Source organism: Scomber japonicus, chromosome 19 (genome assembly GCF_027409825.1).
Source record: "Scomber japonicus isolate fScoJap1 chromosome 19, fScoJap1.pri, whole genome shotgun sequence".
Taxonomy (NCBI): domain Eukaryota; kingdom Metazoa; phylum Chordata; class Actinopteri; order Scombriformes; family Scombridae; genus Scomber; species Scomber japonicus.
In genome coordinates, this window is record NC_070596.1 from 13,365,071 (window position 1) to 13,388,459 (window position 23,389).

At 39.5% G+C, this 23,389-nt stretch overlaps 1 protein-coding gene across 1 annotated transcript in view; it reads right to left on the reverse strand.

Annotated features, from left to right (window-relative positions):
* Nucleotides 1-23,389, reverse strand: part of nsmfa (NMDA receptor synaptonuclear signaling and neuronal migration factor a) — a 39,516-nt gene that overhangs the window by 12,682 nt on the left and 3,445 nt on the right. Inside the window, 7 exon segments of the mRNA XM_053340442.1 lie at nt 15-104; nt 3,167-3,219; nt 7,569-7,637; nt 11,377-11,449; nt 13,367-13,816; nt 13,880-14,260; nt 14,553-14,614. Coding sequence (XP_053196417.1) covers nt 15-104; nt 3,167-3,219; nt 7,569-7,637; nt 11,377-11,449; nt 13,367-13,816; nt 13,880-14,260; nt 14,553-14,614 — 1,178 coding nt within the window.

A 23,389-nucleotide genomic window follows, 5' to 3' on the forward strand; every position in this document is an offset into this window, starting at 1 on the left:
ATGTGTCCACTCACTGTCTCTGGGTTCATGAGGAGAGTCAGGCTTGACAGGGGTGGGGTCACTCCAGGAACGGCTGAAACTCTTCGATCTACATTCAGCGAATGCTAGTGCAGGCGGGGAGAGATAGTCACACACACACACCGCGGCACATACACACATACTAACAAGACCATAGACCGGCTGTTTTCCTCTGCACACAGACAAGTGCAAAGGCGGATGCAGCTACAAGTGCACAGATATACTGTACATACAATGCCATCCCTCCTCTGCACAAACTCACACGCCAATGTCTGCATGTAGAAATACACATTCACACAGTTTGTACACGCACACCATAGAAGCTAACATTCAGTACAACAACAATATAAAGCATCCTGCGGCTCATATTCTTTTCTGTATGATCATCAGCTTGGATTTAAAAAGACAGTTCTTGTTTCACAGACAGAGCTGAACTACAACTTCCTGATAAAATCAGTTCTGCTTCGAACAGTAATCACTGTTCTCACAGAATATTTTTAGACTACTTGAAAGTGTTTGACACAGTTAATCAACAATGTCCCTCAAGGCCTCATATTTTTTGGCCTCTGTAGTTTCTAGGCTGGTGGGTCCTCGCTAATGCTTTAATATTCATGATGCTGCTGATATCAGCGTGTTCTTTTCAAGCAACATTTCATTTCATTTATATCAAAAGCATTCATAAAGTTACTCTTTTGTTGATGATCACAGGGACTTTATTTTATGATACTGGCATTACAAGGTTGTTTTCTAGAAATAAAAAATAATGCTTAAAGTGAAGAACCTGATTGATGGTTTCTCGTTCACCCCAGGCTTGATTAGGCAGCTTCACTTTATACACCGTTTATTTTATTTGACGTAACCCAACACATGAAACACTGCAACCTTTTCACCATGTTCTGTGGCGATATGGAGAAAATCAGTTTGCCCAAAGCTATGTTTGATCTGCTAGAAAACAAGTTCCTCCCGCAGCAAGGAGAGTCTGAGGTGAGGAACAACTTTGACATTACTGTCAGCAGCATTGACTGTGTGTTAATATGGAAGTCAGCACACCTCCCCAGAAGTGAAGCAAAACATCTCGATTGCCCCCTAGTGGCTGGCTGAAGTATATGTCATGAGTTCCGTCCCTTTCAAGTTAGCGGATGACACATGAGCCAAACTGAACAATCAAAGTACATAGCAAATCTTTTTTTTTTTCTTCTTCTTCATAAAGACATTTCTGTCATTTTAGGTTCCTCTTTGATGTAAGTGCTCATTTTTCTGCTAAGTTTTTTTAAAATTAGTTATTTGACAATATAAAAAGGGGGTGTGACTTCAAGATTGTCATCTGTGACTGATGCCCTCAAACTATCTATCAGGGATTGGGGTGACTGAGAGGGCGTGTCCCCTGGCCTGTCATCCCCCCATCCAACCATACTGCACAGACTGTGGCTCCAAATGACGTCACACAAGCAAGATGGCAGCTCCCGCAAACTAGATATTTTGGCTGTGTCTCAAATGGCGCACTTGCACACTTCAAGCACTACGTTTTAGGGCATAGTGCGTTCACACTGAAGAACAAGCGAAAACTCAGTGCTCTGAAAGTACCCGGATGGTGCACTTATAACGGACAAAAAATCCAGTGTGAGATGATGGACACTACTCACACTAAACGGACGCCATTTTGCCTACGTAGCGGAAGGGGAGGGACTTTTTGCCCAGTTTTCTGATTTCAGTTTTCTGCAAATGTTAGCCCGTCACTTCCGCTAAGTGCAAAACGCCAGTGCTCCATTTGAGACAATACTTACCCACGACAGTGTGCACTACAGAGGTAAGTGCTCAGTGCGCACTACGCACTACATTCTGGTGCACTCACGTAAGTGCTCCATTTGAGACACAGCCCATGACTTCACTTTTGCATAGCAGCAGGAAGTAGAGCTGTATCTTTATATACAGTCAATGGTCAGTATAAACAAGATTTTGGGATTTTAGTAAATGTTACAACATTTGGACAGTTGATGTCTGTAATGATAGATGACACATTTGTATTTTATTGAGTTCAGGCTTGTCTGGTTAAAACAAAATCAGCATCCTTTGATCATTTTGATATTCTTTCTTAAATGAAAAATGTATAATAATGTTAATAATGTGAACATTTACTAATCATAAACCTTTTTTACACTTTCCATTCTGACTTCATAGTACTGCTACAGAAAGTAATGGCTTCAACAAAAACTTACTAAATTCCACAATTTTCACTACAAAATGTCAAGTAAATTTGCAATCCAGTTGCCCATTTTTGTGTTACTAGTACTCATTGCATATAGAACAAATAGCTATGTTTATCCATTTTACTATTCTTTGTCCTTCACCATTTGGTCTCCATTACATTTTCCAGGTCATGGCACGTAGGTAGTCAAGTGGTTAAGAGCACATGCTACGTATGCAGCGGACCCCGATTTGATTCCCGGCTGGGGGACCTGTGCTGCATGTCACACCCCCCTCTCTCCCATGATTTCCTGTCTCTCTACTGTCAATAAAGGTGTCTATGCTGAGAAAAACAAAATTTTCAAGGTCAAAACTGTTAATAGATAGCTTCGTCACATAACAAGGTTACACTCCATTGTCAGTAAATCTGCATCTAATCCTGACAACAGAATCCATAACATTTGACACTCTGTTGAGCATGTGCGTACACGCACATACGGACACACATCCTCTCATTAAGAAAAAAGATTACTTTGCTTTATTCCCCCTTTAAAAATATACTATAGAGTATTTTCTTTAAACTTTTGCAACTGACCAGACTTAAAAACAAACTCAACAACAAACAAGTTCATAGCGAAGCAACAGGAAATGACCTACAGTTTACACACACATTCATTCACACATGCACACACACACGCACACATACACACATGCACAGAGTCATACTGCTGTCTAATCCAACACACACTGATAAACATTTGACTCTCAAGAAATTGCCACAGAGCATTTATAAATCCCAGAAAAGCAGTAGCAGCAGCATTTAAGGGCCACACACATGCAGAAAAAAACGCAGAAAACAGAAAAACAATCACACGGATGATGGCGTGGTGAACAACATCACAGTCAATTAGAGCAAACACATCCACCACACACACACAAACACACACACACATCTCTGACTCACTCTGTGCTTTAATCCTTCTGCTGCCCACCATCCGAAGATGCTTCCGGAAGTTCCTGTGGGTAGAGAAGTCACAGTGGAGGAGGGAAAACGGAGGACAGAGGAGGAAGCAAAATGTAAAGAAGAGAAAGAGGAAGGGGTGGGTGGGAAATAAAACAATGCAAGACAATAAGATAAAGGTTTAGTCTCAAGCATCTTTTTATAAAAAAGAAGAAGAGATAATTATAGATAAATCTGGTAAATATACACATTTCCTTGTCAGTGTGAGTAAAAAAACCACTGATCACAAGAGCAATGTGGGTGTAATGTACTACATGATGAAAATAACTTCCCTCATGGGCGTTAATAGTGTAGATATGAGACATGGGAGATTCACTCAGCCAAAGGGAAACCTTACATTATTATTCTGTAGCTTTGATTAGTCTACTCTGAGCGGATACAAATCAGAAGCAAATTTAGAGAATTAGTTTCATCAAACTGATGCACATTAGTGTCTGTATCTGTACTTTTTACAAGAAAATTAGATGTTCAACACAGCTGTGAAATGGCCAAGTGCATTCTTGATGGTTCTTATTTGTATTAAGGATGCACCTCAGGGTATCTAACCCACATTAACCTGAATTTTAAATCTGTATACCTCACTGCATAGAACTTGCTGTAATCATTTTTATATAAGTAACAGAGAGCCAGAGAGGCTATAGAGTTAAAAACTGAATGAATGTAACTGCTAGCGGAAACACTTTTATAACTGACAAAATTACATTTAATGTGCATTAGTCATGTCTAGCCAACACTGGATCTGCTTTTTAAGGTCAGTATCAGGGGCCCATAATGATCCAGTTTGGGTAATTGGTGCAACCCTAATTTTTCTGGAGTTAAAAGCCCTACTATATACAGGATTTATTTCTTAAGGCGATACAATATCAATATTCGATGGTGATAATTTGGTCAATATTTTAAATAAACATAAAACCAAAACATTTTGGTATTGATCACTGATATTGCTATTTAAGAATAGTAAGCAAGATATGTGCTTCTCATTACTGGCATGCATCAATACAGATATGATGTTTTTTTTTGTTCCAGTACTGGTTGCATGATCATAGAAGAATCACTTTCCATCCGTGGTTGACTTCCTTAGTAAAATGTACTTTTAAAGAACAGTAGTTTTTAAACACTTAAAGACAGAAGAAATCAACCTGTCAAAGAAAGCACGTTTTAGTTGACATGGTTGGCTACAAAAATGTTGAGGCAGTCTCTCTTATAATAATAATTTTCTTGCCACTTATTAAACCTTCTAAGAGTCGTCAAGGGTTTTCATATCTCCTATAGCAACATTTAAGCGTGACGAAACCATATGGAGTCTGTAATTTATTAAATATAAAGACTGCACATTAGCATGTTCCTCTTGAACACCATTTAGTGCCTTTCAGAACAACAAAGCAGCTTTGTGTACTTCTTCTGTGACTTGCTGCCTGATCCTGACATGATGTTCTATGCAAGAGCCCCAGATAAACATCCTTTTATCTTCCTGCCTCCCTCCCATGTAACATTTTGAGTTTCACCATGAATGAAAAGTGTGGTACAAATGAAATGTATTATTATTTACACACAGTATCAGCACACCAAGCTTCCAGGCAGTACTCATGATTAATGATGTCTGTGTATGTGTGTTGAGAAATATATTCATATTTATCTGAGGGTAGAGAAGCAGATAAAAATAGAACACAAAATGGGGGGGGGGGGATAATCTTTGGAGTTTTTTTGTCCTTGGTTTGCCTCCATTTGAAAACTCCAGCAGTGCAACAGTTCACTTGCAACATCAAACAATGAATTTCACTGCTAATTTCATGGGCAAAACAAATGGTGTCATGCCCTAATATGGTCTAATATGGAGCAAATATAATGCAATACTAATTACAGATAAGTGACATCACTGTTAACTTTGATGAAGGGATCTTAAACACAGTCAGACAGATCTTTCCACCCTGTGTTCAAACCTTAGGTGCCCACAAAGGAGAGGTGTGGAGACAGTTAATGAGATTTGGACAGAAAGGGAGGAAATGTAAGAAAACCGTGTCCACCTCCACGTCCAGCTGAAGACAATCTGACAGGTCCTTCCTCTTTCCTCTGAGACTCTTCCTCTATCTCTATACCATACTTAAATGTATTATATGTTCCTTATTTTCACCCATAATTTGCATATTTTACTTTAGCTGACTGAATTCCGTGTATTACTTTTCTGGGCTCCAATATCTGCTATCCATCAACCAATATAATACAATTTGAAATAAGTGAACTCTCCCCTAAAATAATGTTCATATTTGGACTCCACAGAAAAATTGCTTTTCAGTATAATTAACACAAAATGGTGATTATTCATTAAAATATAACTGTAATATTTGAAGACTGTATCTTTTTTATTATAAATGTGCACTTATCATTGTATCTCCTTTTCCTTGCCTCTTTAATATTGAAATGATCTTAATTTGAAGGAGAAACACTGGTCACACCTGCATTGGTTCAATGTTGTTCCTCTTTCTCTCCTCACTGTCTCCATCTCTTTGTTTTAATCAGCTATATGGTTTGGTCTTTGTCTGGCCAAGAACTTTTTTATGATGCAGTCAACGCTCAGTTTATGAAACAGTAGTGATACTGTATAACAGAGTATAAACAGGGTACTGAATGATGCATTTAGTTTTGGAAAACATGAACAATAAGAGGAATGGCATGGGAAGCAACATCTAAAATGGCTGATCAGACAAAGGTAGAGGTGCTACAAACCCAGACTTCTGAAAAATCGGAAGAAAAGAATCAGGTCCGTTGTTCAGAGATGGTTATGCATGATAAAACAGGGAAGTGAATATCTAAAATCAAAGAGCGTTGAGGGGAAAATCTTTTTCCATGATAAAAAGCACTCTGAGATAACATGGGGGTGATTAAGAGCGATGCTAAAATGTCTCTTTGACTTTTTTCTTGGCATTGCTGTTGTTTATAACTGTGGTTTAAATTGGATTTACACCAACAAGTGCATTCAGTCCACCAGTACACACACACACACACACACACACACACAGTAACAGCTGTCTATGAGAGGATGAGGATCATCCTCTGTCTTCACTGGGACTTGACAGAAGTGCTGCCTAAATACCGCTACTCTATGAAACTAATATCTTCAGCACCGCTCTGTGGCTTATAGGCCATGTCTTTACTAATGTAGATGCATTAGAAAACTCTGTTTATGTGTCAAAAGTTTTCCATCCATGCTGATGTTTTCATTACTTTCTTGAAGTCATCCAGATAGAAATGACAAAAAAAAGTTTAAATCCTGAGCAAGCAGGAACCCAAGGTGTCTGCAAAGAGGCTTTTTGTTGTCATTTGTTGGTGACAGAGTAATAAGGGTAAAAAATCTCTTTCATCAGGATTACACCACATACTATCACCTATAAATGTCGAATTATTTATTACGAATAATTTTCCGTGAAACCCAAAAGCAGCATTTTCAAATTCATCTACTTGAAGCAGTTTTTTTTGGTTTAATCTTTTTTCAATGGTCAAATACCCAGTTTAATATGGATAAAAGACCAAAGTTGCTAATTTATGAACATGCATTCTAAATTTTACTGCTTTAGCTTCATAAAATATAACCCACATCTGATGGTTTCAGGTAAACATAGGATTTTTATGTCCCAGACAGTGGATTTAAGAACAAGGAGGCAAAGTGTTTCTAAAAGTTGGCACTGCTATTTTTTCCTCATGTTCAATCACTCATTTTGATGAAATAACACAACGATGACTTTGCACATAGATGACACCGAGATGTCAAAGTAATTGAGATGTACTGCTTGGTGTCACATTCACCATCTGCCCTGTGTGACAGAGCATCCGGGCCTCAGTGGGACAGCTGAACTGTTTTGGTACTGAACTTGTTACTGATGTCATCACCTCTCCAACTCTTACAGAATCTCACTCTGTTTCCTAGTATTAATATATTTATTCATTAATTTTTGATACCATTACAGCTAAAAACCCAATTTCCTTACAGATTAGGTGTGAGTTTGCAAACAATCCAGGAGTGCCAGAGTAGATCTGAACCACCCATATGCACCCCTTTTGATGTTTTTAGTTATTGTATAACAATAAAAATCAGCTTCACTTTTGCTGATACTGGCAGTACAAATCTGGCTTAGAAACTGGGGGCACTGTAGCGGGGCATCCAGTAAGCAGATCCTTTTTGGTCCTTTTTGAGAGCTGCTGACGTCCTCACACCTTCAAGTGCTGTGTTCTGACTGTTTGGCTTAGTCAGATTAGACACGGCTGTAAATAAGCGACAACGGCGCTATAGGCAGAAACGAGTGCAAACAGCACTCAAGCAAAGCACAGCCTGGCAGGAGATGCTTCGTACCTCTGGATGACTTCTGCCGAATCCTGCTCTCTCTCTCTCCTCTTTCTCCGAACAAATCCCCGGAAAGCCCTGCCAGGACGTGGCACAGTATTAAAGGGATGAGAGAGGGGAATGCTGGTGTAGCGAGGGGTTGGGCAGTGCGGGGAGGCTGATGCCAGTGTTTTTAGCTGCGGGGTTTATTTGGCTGTGAAGGGGGGGCTGTTGTAGGTAGGCAGCAGCTAGACCAGACCAGAAAGTCAAATGACATCACCAGCTTAAATCATGTTTTCTATTCACCCCTGCAACAAATCTGCCAGTCTGCATGTGATATAATCCGTCTTCCAACAGAACCGCTAATCTTCTGACCTCTTGCCTTTTCACTCGTTCCACTTGAGATGTAATTCTAACTGGAATTATTCATTTTGGGGGAATTTTCACATTCCTCATACTTTCCTCATACCCAGATTTAGATATAAATGTTTGCTATACATTTTTATCTGCAATTTAAATGTATGTTGAGGTTTACCTAGTTGCAACTCTACTCAAAAAAGTGTGCATTTTCCAATGTTGGGCGTTTCCTACTTCCTATTCAAAACCTGGTGTTAATTTATCATGGCTACATTTTGTATTGTAAAGCTACAATCCACTAACAAGAAGTCTACAATGAAGTTGTCATTCATTAATAATCAGCCACTGTGAAACTTTGGAAATGTTTCGGCTAGAATGAAATGATGCCACTCGGGCATCATGGCGGACTCTTATGTGTCAAAATACAAACATGGTGTGAAATGCATCACTTTTAATGAGTGGCTACATCTTCAACAGACTTAACTGTTAATCAGAAAAGGTGCGACCTGACAAATCGTGTGAAGGTGATGAACATTTGTCCATAGCACAGACAGAGCTAGGGATGCAGCATTTCCAAGCGTGCTCAACATCAAGGTTGTTGTATTTTATAATATTACTCAAATAAGGGTACATTTTGATTCTGGGTAAGTAGTGGAAAGTAGCTGGTACAAACTTCCCCAAAAATAAAATATCCTTTTTAAGGATAAGGCTGGCATTATTCTATATTTTCCTGGTGTGAACAAATCCCATTAAACACCAAAAACCACTGTGCGTTAGTCTGTGCTACTCACCCTCCATCTGTACAAACTGAAGACATAAATATAAAGAACATGTCACAAATATATAGTATAAAAGGGGGAACCTTTTACTGAAATTGCAGCACTTTGTAATTTGTAACAGTCAGTTTCAACCATGGACTAATACGCATTTGATGCGCTTGTGAGTATTTACACCACCGTGATAGTGTTACATGGGATTGACTCATAATAAACCTACGCTACACATGTGCATTGAAATGAAGATAAATAGATAAAACAACCCAGGCAAAACCTGTTAGCAGGATTTAGCACGTTTTTTGGTCTTTTCATGGAATACATTGACACTAAGAAAAATGTAGAATATTGCCAGCCTTAAATCTGTTAATTATTGCAAGTATTTGAAGTAAGGACTGAACATTTATTTTAAGCTAGCAGCCAGAGGTTTGCTTGGTCAGCAGAACAAAGAAGTTGAAAAAAGTTAGCCTTTAAGAGCAGCTTGGGTTAGTTGGGTTTAGTTAAGCAAGGTGTGGTTGGAGCAGGTGGTGTGAAGTATGAAATGCCAAGGTTTTGTTTTAGTCATAATACATGATTGCTATTATTAATGTTAGGACTTCTTTAACAGTAGTTGTGATCCGCATTCAACACATTTCATATTGGATGTTTAACCACTAAAGTTTTCTGGAACTTATTGAATCCATATCTGAAAACTGACTGATAGTTCACTTCTTTTTAAACTACAGACTGATTAAATAGTTGTACCAGGGCAGAAGGCACTAGAGATCATGTTAGCACTATAAATACATGTTCTTAACAAAACTCTCCAGAGTCGCAGTTGCCACAATCAGTTCCAAACACTGCTACTGTAAAGTCGGCCAGCACAGATTCAGTGATAATTAGCGACGGCTGTGCAGCAGGATTAGAGAGCTGACATGACTGCCACAAAAAGTGGGTGGGTGGGTGTGTGTGCGAAACCGATAGAGCTGCTGGGTGCGTGTGAGCTGACAGGGTGCAGGTCAGCCAACGCACAGACAGTGTGGCAGATTTACTCTGCTGCAGTGGATTACACTGGACTTTATCCCTGCGGTTGCATGAAAATCCTATAACTCAACCACCCCCCCCCCCTTTTTTTTTTACTTGAATTAAAAAACATTATTTGTGGTTAAAACAGCAGCACTCTACCTGACTGTCCATATCTATCAATCAAAGAATTGCTTTGGTCCAAACAAGAAAAGCTTTCAACTTGATACACCACAGACACACATATACACTCTCTCTCTCACTCACACACACACACACACAGATAGACCTGTACTATACTGTATACTGCCTGGATATTGTTGTTATGCTCAGTTTATTTTCGACAGTGAGTCAACCACCCAGCCCAGAGATGAAGGTTAAATGGTGGACATCAAAGTTAAGGAACAGCAGTTAAGGAAAAGAGGTAAAGCCAGCTAAGAAAAAGAGTTCAAGCAGGAAAGTATACTCACGATATCCTGTTTTGAGTGTCCCAAGATTAATTTGCATGCAAGAAGAGTGGAAAGAGAGAGAAAAAAACAGTTTAGAGTTCAAAATACAAAGAGGAAGACCTGGGAAAGGCATAATGAGAATAGACAAAAAGAGCGTGTCATTGTTTGACCTCCATTAATAACAGTCTACTCATAATGCCACTTAATCGCTAGCTGCCAGTAATTATTTAATGGGTCAAATGAACATCATTATATATTTACCGAATAGTGCTTTGTGCTCTAAACATGGTTTATCCAAGATGAAAAGTGAAAAACACCAAGAGAATAAAAATAGGTTTGAAAAAAAAACAGATTGCAGGAAACTGACGGAAAGAAATGGAAAGCGGTTTTGAGTGGTTGTGAAACCTAAGATATATTTTACAGCTACAGGTCATCATAAAACAGAGTCTCTGATCACTGTCATGCTCACATAGATGCTCAGAACTTTTACAGCTTTTAAAGAAAAAAGGATGTTGGCTTTTGCATCTTTTAGCCCATAAACTTCAAGTTCCATTACTGCCAAGCATTTTTCAAAGTATGCACTTTTGTTTGAAGGGGATAATTGGTTTGTTTCAACACTCTAAACACTATTTAAATGCAGATGCTTGAAGCTCCCTGGTCGACAACTTATCACCTGTATTTCAATTACAAACAACATTTTTGTAAAAGTGTACTTCTAAAAACTAAACATCGAAAATTGGACATTGCTGAAGTGATGATTAGAATTGGCTCATGTGTCGCAGCTCCTTGAATTTCAAATTGCCCTCAAATGCACCAACAAGGAGAGCTTTAAAAAGTAACCCTGCTTGCAACTGCATTGCTATGCATCAATAATTTAAATGTAAAAAAACAAAACAAAACAAAAAAAACGGAAAAACAGGAACTGACAAAGTATTCCCTCTGATGGACTGTCCTCTTTGAGCAAGCTTTCAGGATGTGCAAGCTGATGATTTTTATAGCTTACTGAAGTGAAAATCAATAGCAGATTGTAAGGTGAAATCAATCTAAAAGCCTATAGCATGCTTGTACAGTAAAATAGGTGGCATTAATGTAAATCATGAAATGAGTAGTTAATGGACTAAAACATGCAAAACCATTAGTATGGTCCGTTAACTTTAGTAGTAAACACAACAACTTGACCTTTCAGACAGTAGATGTACCATGTGTGACTGTGTGCATGTTTGTTTGTTTGTGTACATGTGTGTTTGAAGGTAGGACACTCACGCTTGCATGGTTGTGGTGGCAGTTTGAAAGGAGAACATATTTTCCTTGGGGAACCAGTTGGTGTCCTCTGCAATTAGAGGGAAAAATTATGATTCCAAGGTTAATTAAGGAAAAAAGAAGAAGAAAAATATATGCGTCATATCAGCAAATGTCGTAATAAATATTTTAGAAATATGAAAGCACAAAGCTAGTGACAGCACCAGCACTTCACAGTGCACCACTCCACAAATGGAGAGAGGGAGACATACAGGAAGAGACAGCAGAGGGGAGAGACGGGGAGACGAAGAGTCAGAAATACAGACCACCACGTCACATCCAACATAAAACCCTACCAGACCTGAGAAGAAATAGATTTGAAAAAGTTTTTTAAACAGTTTAATTCATCGAAGGCTAAATTAAACTGGCTTCACAGTGGTTTCAGTTTTTGAAATATTTTGAATTTGTTTTTCTGACTCATATCGTAAAATGAAAAATTAACTATTGAATATTAAATAAGCATTTAGGAGAGACTGAGTGATTTGTTAGTAGTTTTTTGATGAATTGATACCTAGAGTTATTAACTGCAAACACATAATTAAACTGTGGCAAACAGTGGACTAATGAGGAAGCAAGTTTAAATGGAGTCTAAATATTTAATTAAAATACACTCAGGAAATGGTGAAAAGAACAAGAACACCTCACAGTGTACACTCCAACACCATTACCTTTCAATAAATACTACTACTATTTTTGTGAAGCCTAAAATGTTCCATTTCTGTTGGTCTAGCTGGTGTGTTGTTTCAACTCTGTCTCGTTTTTTGAACTGAAGTCTGTGGTGTTTTGTAGGGATAGAAATATCGATCGGTTGGTTGGTCAGACTATTGGATGGATTGCCATGAAATTTGGTTCAGATATCCATGGTGCCCAGAGGATTGATCCTACTGACTCTGGTGACAACCTAACTCTTCTTCTAGCGTCGGCAGCAGGTCAAAACCTTCATTTATCCAGTTAAACATCAACAACTTTTGTATGTTCATGGTTCCCAGGCAATGTATACTTGTGACTTTGGTGATCCCTTGACTTTTTCTGTTAAAATTCAGTGAAAAACTATTAATGATATATAAGTAATAATGTAATGTTTATCTTAATATTATTTCTTTCTAATTTTTTCCTTTTTATTATGCTTTGCTAAGTTGTTGACCTGCCCAGGGAATACGGATGAAAACTAGCCTCTTAGCTAACTCTGTTACATTTACATTGTGGTGTAAACTACAATGTTGATTGATGTGTATTGTCCCTGCCAAATAAACCTTAAAATAAAAATAATAAGATAAACCAAAGACATAGTTTTTTCATTTTTTCATTTTTGAAGGCCATCATGGGGCAGAATCCTTTGTAGAATAATATACATTTCTGTAAAACTCGTGACATACTCATCTTCCTCAGCTCTACTAATATGTTGAATATAGTTAACCTTATACCTGCTAAACATCAGCATTTATAATTTTCACTGTGAGCATGTTAGCATGCTGATGTTTGCATTTTGCTCAAGGAAAGTCAAGTCTCAAAAAAGAAAAACATTAGCAACACTGTTGATGCTTAGTCTATTGTCTACTACTGTTTGTCTTCATTAATCGAGCTTTCCTGTGTTTTGGCATTTATTATCATGATTTGTGAATTATTGTAAGGGGTCCTTGTTATTTTGTCCATACACTGAAGCTAATATACTTTAAACTGAAAGAATGCTCCCGTCAAAATATGAAAGGCAACTAGTATTTAAAAAAAACTGGATTTCACTTCCCAAATGCTCCCTGTGTGTATTTTTGTATGAAAAATTTTAAAATATTCAAATGCTATTTCATCTGTGGTCTGATACCAAAATCGCCAATCCCAGCCACAGGGTTTTATGAACCCTCCGCTGCCCACCCCCATCCCCACCGCACTCAGTGGCTTCCCTTTGGATTTCAGTGGCTCTCCCTTTTCTCTGTGTCCTCCGCCCTCTCACCTCTCTCCAGCCCAGTCACCCGGTCCACACTGCACATCTGCTCTAGGCGTCGGTGCTGCTTGCCTGCCTCTCGAGATGTGCTCTCGAGGTCCAGGGAGCCTTGGCTCCGTGAAGGGGCGCCGCTGCATGCGTCACAGGCCAGCCCACTGCACTCTGCCTCTCCTTTTCCACCCTCACCCCAGCCGCGGATGTTGTGGGCACTGACGGAAGTCTGCAGTGGGACGTGAGACAGGTGGTGGTGAGAGTGGTGGTGTGATGTATGGTGGGAGCTGCTGCTTCCACTTGCGCCGCTACTCCCTCCACTGCCTGAAGGTGCATTGGTGCCCATGACAGAGTGGTGGTGGTGGTGGTTACTGTGGTGGTGGCTGGTGCCACGGCCGCCGCTGTGGTGGTACTGGGTTGGAGACGATGAGGTGGAGGAAGGGGAAGTGGAGGGTTGGATCAAGGTAGCTTGGAGGTGTTGGTCACCGCCACCAACACCTACACCACCACCCCTGGATCTTACCCCTCCACTCCCCGACTTCTCCTTGAGGACGTCCAGTTCTAGGCTCTCCTTGCTGCCTCGGCCACCACTCATCAGCATACCGTGCTGGGTGGTGATGGTGTACACGCGGGCGGGCTGCAGGGTGCACTCAACACACTTTTGTTTGTCTTCCTCCGCTGAGAAGCTGCGCTCAAGGGACAACCGTGCTGGCTTAGTAGAAATGGTGATGGCAGGGGGAGGTGGCTGGAGTAAGCCCAACTGGGATTTCACCAGGCCGGGCTCCGGGTTGTCCTCAGAGCCCTTAGTGTTGTTGGAGCACGGATGAAGGTGGTTGTTGTTGTTGTTGGGGCCAACCGTGTCACTTGGTGACTCCGGGTCAGGACCCGCCAAGGTTTCACACAGAAGATGAGCTAGAACATAACAGAGGGAAATGGAGATAAATAGAAATACTGAGAAATTCACCAGGGTGCTGAAAAGCAAGGAAAGCACAGAGGTGGGAAAAGGGAAGAGGACAGATGACACAGGATATTATCATCATCTGTCTTCAGTTATCAGCTGCTGGAGTGATACAGTGATGATTGCAGCCTGGCATTTTAACAGAGGATGAAGTGAAGCAGGTGGAGGGACGCTTAAAAACCACAAAAGAGCAAGCAGACCAGCATAAATGGATGGACAAAATGGCCGGATGGCAGAGACGCTGACCTGATCCGTTTCGGTTTTCAGGGTGTGTGTGGGACAGGTACTCTCCAAATGCTCGTGCTGCTCTGTGGGGACACACACATGACACACATAAAGACACTAATTTATGGGTGGAAAGGAGGGGTAAGTGAGAAAGGAGGAAAAGAAAGGGTAGAAGAGATAGGAGGGCCAGGGAATTGTAAATTATAAACCTAATTGCCTTCTTTGTAGGCTTATGCCACCCACAGATTAAGATGCAGCTGTTTTATCTCCATACTTCAGGCAGCCTCGCACAAGGAGAGAGAGACAGAGTATGGGACAGCAGGAGGAGATAGAGTGAAGGATTGTTTTAGGTAGAACTTAATTTCTCAGTGTGACCTCAGTTTGCGTTGGTGAATGTCAGTGCATTCAGCAGCCCACACGCATGTTTGTTTTCTTGTTTGTCACACACACAAACACATGTATATTTGGTATCTTTGAGTCAAGGAAACTCTTAACCTTCACAGCAAGTGAAGAAGACTGCTTGGAGATGTGCCGAAAATAAATTCAGTGAGCTCAATAGCATCTGGTGCTTAACTCATGCTCTTTCTTGGTCTCCCTTTTTACTTACACACAGAAATAGACACAGTAGCACTCCACACACACCCATTCAGCCACATAGAGATAAAACTCATAAAAAAAATATCATAAAGGACTTGTCCTTTTTTAATAAAATAGCCGCAGGTATTGCAATTGAATGACACTGACCTCCTAACGTTTCTCTAGTCAATGTGTGACAGTAATGGAAAAGGAGCAAAGCGAGACTGGGTAAAGAAAGATGTGTTTTTAATGTCAATCTAGGCACTAACTGAGAGGAAATGTACCAAAGCAATAACTATTAGCAATAACGATTCATTATAGTAATGACGAATGAAAGAGAGGAGAGGAAAGGGGACAATGTGAATAAGTCTGATACTGTATGCTAAAGCTATTAATATTAATTAATTCCTCTAATGGATCATGATGAGATACTTTCCTTTCACCATTTACATACTACATGTAAGGCATTTGTATTTATTTTCATGTTTTATCCTTGTACTCTCCTGACAGACTGCAACTTTTATATATTATTTAAGAATTAGAAGACTGCAGCCACACTAGCAGCTCTTTGAGGCACATCAGCATGCTACATGCTCAAAATGATAACGCTAACATACTCATGCTTAGAAGATGTTGACTGTGTCGGTCGACTCACAAACACTTAACACAGTTTTGCAGGCTTTTCATAATTAAACCCAAGTAGAAATTTTAACAAGATCACACTAGCTGTCAGGAGATCAAAATGATCACAATTCATTCTCTGGGGACCATGCATGATCTACTTGCACATGTTGATCTGTGGTTGATGTGGATCTGTTATTGTGAGTCAGCATTCATTTTTGAAAACCTGGCGTAAAAATCATTACGTGTAATTTATTACGTTTATATCGATGATCCTGGAAATAACTTGATGTGTCCACAGCTGCAGAGGATCAAGGGATAAATAACTTTAACTTTATCTTTCAGTATATTAAGGAAAATAACGTGATTCCTCCTGGCTGTTCTGGTTTCCCAGCTGATGTCAGAAGGGATTGCTGATACACACGCGTGCACACACACACAAACACGCACACACACACACAGACACACATACATGTGTGCAGAAGAATCCCTTGTATACAGGGGAATCTGTGGGTGTACGCCTCCTCCCTGGCAGCTCTGTCAATTATTAAAGCCTGTCCAACGCAGCAGGCAAATAGACACACATACACACACACACACACACACACAGGAGGAGCAGGAGTGCAGTGAAAACAGTCTCTCTTTTTTTCAAAGATTTCTCTGTGCCCCATCTTTCCCTATCTCTTACACTGAATTTCATATTTAAACTCAGCCGTATATTCTTGCTTCCCACCCACCAGTCTCCCTCTCTCCTGTCTCTCTCCTCTCTCACTTCTGCCAAACAGGATTCCTCTGGAGACATCTTGTATGAACAAAGCTCTTTTACATGTTTAAAGGAAACATCTTCAGAGAGAGGACACAAATGACCTTATGTAACAAGTCAATCAATATTAAATATACACTTTAGAAACATAAATTAGTCATCTCAAATGCACCAGGCAGTCAAGGACAAGTTAAGACATCAAGAGTACCTTGTAACAAAAGCACAGCTATGACAGGACACAAAACCTGATGAGGTGTTATAAATTAAACTACGACTATATTTTTCAACTTAATTTAAGTCCTCTACCAATACTAATCCTTTGTGAACACTCTAATCAGCGAATAAACATCATAATATTAGTTGTAGCAGTATTACTTCATTCTCTATCAATACAAAGGTTGAAGCAGATACTTTTTGCATTAAGGCTGGTTTAAAAAAACAAAAGAAAACAACCAAGCACATGAGCAATAATCAGGTGTTCAGCCTGAATAACAGCATAGGGTCAAAATACTGGGTTGTAACATTTCTGCCCAAGGCCCACATGCAGGTCCTGGGGCAAAAAATCGTAGTGTCCATCATCAGGTACAGTTCACACAGCAGACTATCAAACCAACCACCACTCATATGCTGGAATACTACTGAGCCCCAGGTTTGCTGTAGGCTAATTATTTTGTGGTGCTCTTATTAAATACACACTTCATTACTGTAATAACAAGCAGCATGTTTGTGCACCAAGACCCTGATTAATTCAGTTGAAATTTACTTACTGTAATGTATATTCCTTAATAAAATGTATCAAGTTACCAAAGGGATTTGGAGATGCAGTTTCCCCTTTTAGCCAGGGTGGGGAAAAAGTGGGGGATACCCTATGGGACAGTCTCTTGTTAAAGGGATTCATTGCACATAGGAAAAAGTAAAATGTGAGAAAAAAACACCCTGCCCAATTCCTTACCTCCTCACATCCAGTCAATCACTGTGTGAAGTGGGCTGGTTTGTTGGATTGTCTTTTAAGTACATTGAAAAAGGCATTTGACCCTTTAAGGCCTTCATTGATATTTTACTTTAGTTTTGTGTATCTCCAAACAAAATTAATCAAATGAACCAATTTACATTTACTGTATTATAGAAGGGGCTTTTAGTGCTCTTGAAAGTCTTGGTAGTTTACCCAGACCAGTGAGTCAGCCTTGTGCATTTGACAGGAGTACTCTTGTGTTAAGTGTTCATTACACAACACTAATAGCCATGTTCTTATTTTAGAACAAACACCTATAATCCGAATTTGGAGGGTTCTCATTTGCTGCACTGGACAACAACAACCACCTCATGTAAAACTTGAAAGTTATCATATCAAAATGAGGCTAATCGGATGAAAATCTCCCTCCGGAGTGACTCCGGCTCCTGCATTGTTTACTTTCAAACAGTGAACACTACAGCCGAAGTAAACCAGACCCCCTCTGAGTTCTGGGGTGTTATTGAGGGCTGAGAGTCTCGGCACGTGCAACGACACCATCCAGCTCCCTCCACTGCACTACTAAAAATAGCTCAGCATGCATGTCACTGCAATTCTGGTGTACTGCATCTTCCTCTCTGGCAATAGTCCTCTTCTTCTGTAAGTGTGTGTGTGTGTGTGTGTGTGTGTGTGTGTGCATTTGTGTCTATGATTTTGTGTGGAGTCTCATGGGCAAAGGGACAGGAAAAGGGGGGAAAAAAGATGTGTGCGCACACATATGTGGTAATACAACCAACCTCATAAAGCACAGTCATGATAAATGTAAACACTGCTCTAATCAGCAGGTGTCCCTCTGAAGCTCTTGGACATTTTCATTTTGCCCTCCTGTTTTATTATTCAACAGGCTGGGGCACTCTGATTAGAATCCGCAAACAATGGTGCAAGAGACTCGCATCATCCATTATACATGAGAGGAAAGTGAGTTGGAAATGGATAGAGCAAAACGCCTCTCAATCCATCCATGAAACAAATCCTCTCTCTGTTCTGGGTTCTTTCATCTTGCTGTTTTTTTTACCCACTTCATATATGATCCTGTATGTGATGGTGATCAGGATTTGAGGTGGTAGGGCATAGATGCAGTTTTAAAAAAAAATGATAAGGGAGAAGTTGGAGGAGATAGAGGAAGAACTTGACAAGCAGATGTGAAATATGTCCTGCATGCTTTCAGACATGTGACAAGGCTTTGGGGAGAGAAACAAGTTAGGGAGGGGAGTTTCTGAGGAGGAGAGATTACAGCAGAGAGGAAGAGGAGTATATGAGGGGAAAATGGTAGCATATTAAAAATGAAAGGTGGAGTAAATCTGAGGAAACGGGCAGACGGAAAGAGCACAGTCAGTCCAATAAGGAAGTAAGAGATAAAACTGACAACAGGCTTTATTTGCTCCATGGGGCAAACTGCATCTTTTAAAAATCAACCCTAGGCCTAAAATGATTTGTGTCATTTAACTTTTAATTCCACAGGCCCATTAAGTGCAATATTTATAGTATGAAACATGTTAGTTACCATGTATGCAGGTAAAAAGCTTGCTAATGGATTTTAATTTTACACATTTTCATTAGGGATGTATAATGTAAGCACTCAAATCCAACAGGACTGATAACGATGGCACGGGTTCAAATTCGGTGTCCTGGATTCAGATTAGATCAGATTAGATATTCTGACGGTTTTGGAGCTCTTGAGAAGATAAACAGAGTGAAATCTATATACTCTTAAAGGTACAGTATACTTATGGTTGTTTCTGAGATGACTATATCAGTGATTCTGAATTTAAAATATACTGTATTACCTGTATTTTACATTACTGTAAAATAAACTTTGGTTTCTGACCTTGGAAACAGCACCAGAAAAGGCAATCTCAACACACAGTCCATTTAGTTTAAGGGACCATTTGGAGCTTTCTATCCTATCACACGATCTTTCTGAGCTGTCTAGTTTGCCTAGTTATCATGAAATTGTAGATGTTAAAGTTTCAAGTTTTTCGGAGAACTATGAACCACAGTTTTGAACCAACCCAGATGAAAGGTTCTTAAACTGCTCAGAAGGAAATGAAAATTTAAACATCTACCATGTCAAGCTCCTGTACAGCTACTAAATTAACTTTGTGGTGATGTTTTCTCAGATGAAGTTTTACACTGTATGAAAAGTTTACAACTTTTTAAGGTTCCAGTTGTACACTCCATTGTGCCTTGTACTTGTATTACTTTTACAACAGGGTGTTCATCTTGAAAGTGACCCCAAGTTCCAATGTGTGTGTTTTCTTCTACAAAGAGCTAGCATCCAGCAAACTAAACACTTAAATGCAAGAAATAGCCAAATTCACAGAATCCATTTCATGACATCTCTGTCATGCTTGTTGCTTGCCTTCCGTAAAGATGAGATTTACTGACAACATCACAGGTGAATACAATACCTTTGTGCTGCCAACTCGGATGTCGCAGTGTCCTTGAACACAACAATCAGTAGTTTTGGAAACAGGTCCCTCAATAGTACACAAGTCCCAAAAAATAAAGAATATATACCTTTCTAAGTGCCCTTCAGAATCACACACAAGTATTTTCTGATCTGACACTCCAATAGACAATTCCAAAAGTGTTACCATCTATTTTTTGTGACCTGACGAAGCATTTGTTTAGGTTTAGGAACAACTCAGTTATGGAAAGGAGATGGTTTGGGTTGAAATAAGTACTTGAATAAGGCTATGGTCAACAGATGCCAATGTTGGCTGTGGGCAGGAAATGGGAAACAAACAGCTGTCTCTTGTCTTAAAATACAAAATCTGACTTCATCTCTCTGTTAACTTTATAGCTTCACATTAACGTCACCTGACTTCCTCCTTACTTGAAAATTGTTTTTGATAATTTCATCTTTCTTGAGAGGACGTTCTCCAACTACAATGCCACACAAACAGATTACTATATGGCGCAATGCCTTGGACATAGCGGTTACATAAACTACTTTTGGTACATTGTGAAACCTGAAGCTTCTGCTCAGTGTCTGGTCATCTGTTCTTCTTCTGAGTGAGTGAGTAAGAGTGAATATGAGCATATTCTGCATATAGCCTTTGTCCAGCGTTTGCAGTTTAGCGTTTCACAAGCAGAATGAGTCAGACACAATTGCACACACTCGGTTTCTTCAACACATTCTGCCACAAACTCAACTAACCACTTCACAGGCACATAAAAGGATCCTCAACAACAGGAATATGCACCTCAGCACTTCAATTATTTTAATGTATTGAGGCAGAGCAATGCACTTGGCAGATCAGACAGAATGTTACAAAACTGTTAATATGCCCTTTCTTCACCTTGGTTTATTAATGAATACAGATGGTTTATTAATGAATATATATATATATTACACTTACATAGGAACCCAACTTTTTAAAGATAATTTTTCTATTGTGGATTGTTTGACTATTTAATAATCTGATTTCATGGGGAACAAACCAGAATTCGTTTCATTTTTTCATTTTTGGCGGTCTGTAGCATGAGCCTGAAGGCAGAACAGTGAACTCTGGGAGGAGAGGATTATTAACAAACTAATTGTTGCAGCTCTAAGTCAAAAAACACAAGAACAGAACATGAAAACAGCACAGATACACACTAACACCACACATTTTACTAATCTTTACAAATCCCATCCAAGAATCCCATCCATATTCATTACATGTAACCATGTTCAAACCTGTCATCTATCACATCTCACTAGTCCTCTCATCATCACACCTATGCTGTTGGTCTAACAACTTAAAAATAAGAAAATAGAAATAAGAATAAGAAAATAAGAAATAATAGAAAGGATCTTTCACTGAAACAATGTGGTTCTCCTTAATGTTAAGCTGTAAATGTGTCCAACAAATGATCTCTGTGGCTACAAAAATGGATCCTGAAGACTTTTATATTGAAAGGCTCTTATTCTACAGTACAAAAATTGACCCTGAGGACTTTTATATTGAATGGCACTAATTCTACAGTAAGCTGCTACATATAATGTTTCATCCCAATATTGACCCATATCCAATCTTCCCATGGCTTTTCCCTGTGGATTCTGATGCTCTTTAATACTGTGACCATATATCTTTAGAGGATAAGCGGTCTTATGGATGAAAACAGGCCCATCACTCCCCTGACAGTGTTCCCATTGGTCTGAATATCATCAGCGCTAATGTCTCCCCGGGCGTCTCTCCACTGTAAACAATTGGCTGCCAAGCAAAGAGATTCCTCACTCTTAATGCTCCTTAATCGAATCCTCCTCTCAGATGGACTAATTGAATTGTGTTTCCTACAAATACACACACACACGAGCACACACAAAAATGCACATCTGGGGTGATGAGAATCTGTTGAGATGCTTGTTGCGTGTGCTGAGGGCCAAAGGGACTTTTGAAAATTGCACTTGTATAAGTGCAATGCACTATGGGACATGTGGGAACAAAGCACCTGATTGGAGAGCTGATTAAAATGTCAGTACGCTCGTGCTTCACGGCAACCATCCAAGCGTTGAGTGATAAAACTCACTCAGATGCACTTATGCACTTGTTTTTATCTGGAGCAGCCAATATGTTTTTGACATATTTTTAAGGATTTGTCATAGTAGGAAAAGCACTAATGACATTAACCTTGGCTTAATAATAAGTCTATAAGTCCATGTTACGATTTCCTCGTGTGCTTTTATGACTTTGACATGTCAAAACATTTTCCCTGATTGTCTGCAATTGTGTGACAACTGAGAAAAACCTTGAGTTAAGATAGACAAATAATCACATAACGCTGCTGGAGTCCTAATCATCCTTCAGGCTGTAATCAATAAGAATCTGCCTCATTCAGCATATAATTTAAACGTCTGATTGATCAAAGATAGAGGGAAAAAGATGGTTGCGATGGGTAAAGATGTACTTTTCATCAATGACAATGCATCAAACACATTACTGAATTAAAAAAAAATATACAGTGTATATACAATATCAGCCAAAAAGCCTTCCCATTTTCTTGAATGAAAAAGTGTGTTCAAGCCTTTGAGTGAAATATATGCGTTTCTAAATATATGTGTGAAAGAATAAATAAGAAAGTGCAATGAAGCAATATTTTAACCAAAAATGACGAGATTCTCAGAACGTAAGAGGAAAGATGGTCTTTTCCTGTTTGAGTAAATCTACATATTATTTCAAGAAACAATTATGTAACATCCCTGTACTCTGTGAACAGAGCGACTGCAGACCCACAAATGAAGCTGCACCTGTCGACTGTCCCAAATAAACTAAGCCACAATATTTCATTTGCATCCGTCTCTAAAAACCAATCCTTTCATCTTTCATGCCATCGTTTACACCCCCACAGCTCTGCGAATGCTGTTGTCCAATGCCCTTCAGCCGATCCGCAGCAGACCACTTCTCTGGCTGATGGAAAGATCAAAGCATTCGCTTTTTCACTCAATGTCGCAGAATTCTGGTGTGTAAATTGGAGGTAATCTCTCCTCTCTCTTTTTTTTTCTCTCCTTCTCTCTCAGTCGCTCGCTACTTCTCATGAGCTGCTGGAGGGGAGAGTGTGACCTGTTTCATAACCAGCAATCCATAAACATGCAAGAGATGACACTCGCACAGACGAACACTGGGTACAAGGAGCCAGAGTCTCTTTAGTCTTTCTTATGTATTGTTTGGATGTATTCCTATGAATTCAGTCATTCACACATGTATTGTGCCCTCCAACAAGTCCTCAAACTTCACTGAGATGGATTGCTATAAAATGTGATACAGACATTCGTGGTGCCCAGAGGATGAACTTAAGTTTGGTGATCCCTTGCCTTTTCCTCAAGGTTCACATTTGTGGCTTTAAGTGAAATGTCTTTATAAGTATTTAATGCATTATTCTGAATAGTGATAACTTTCCTAC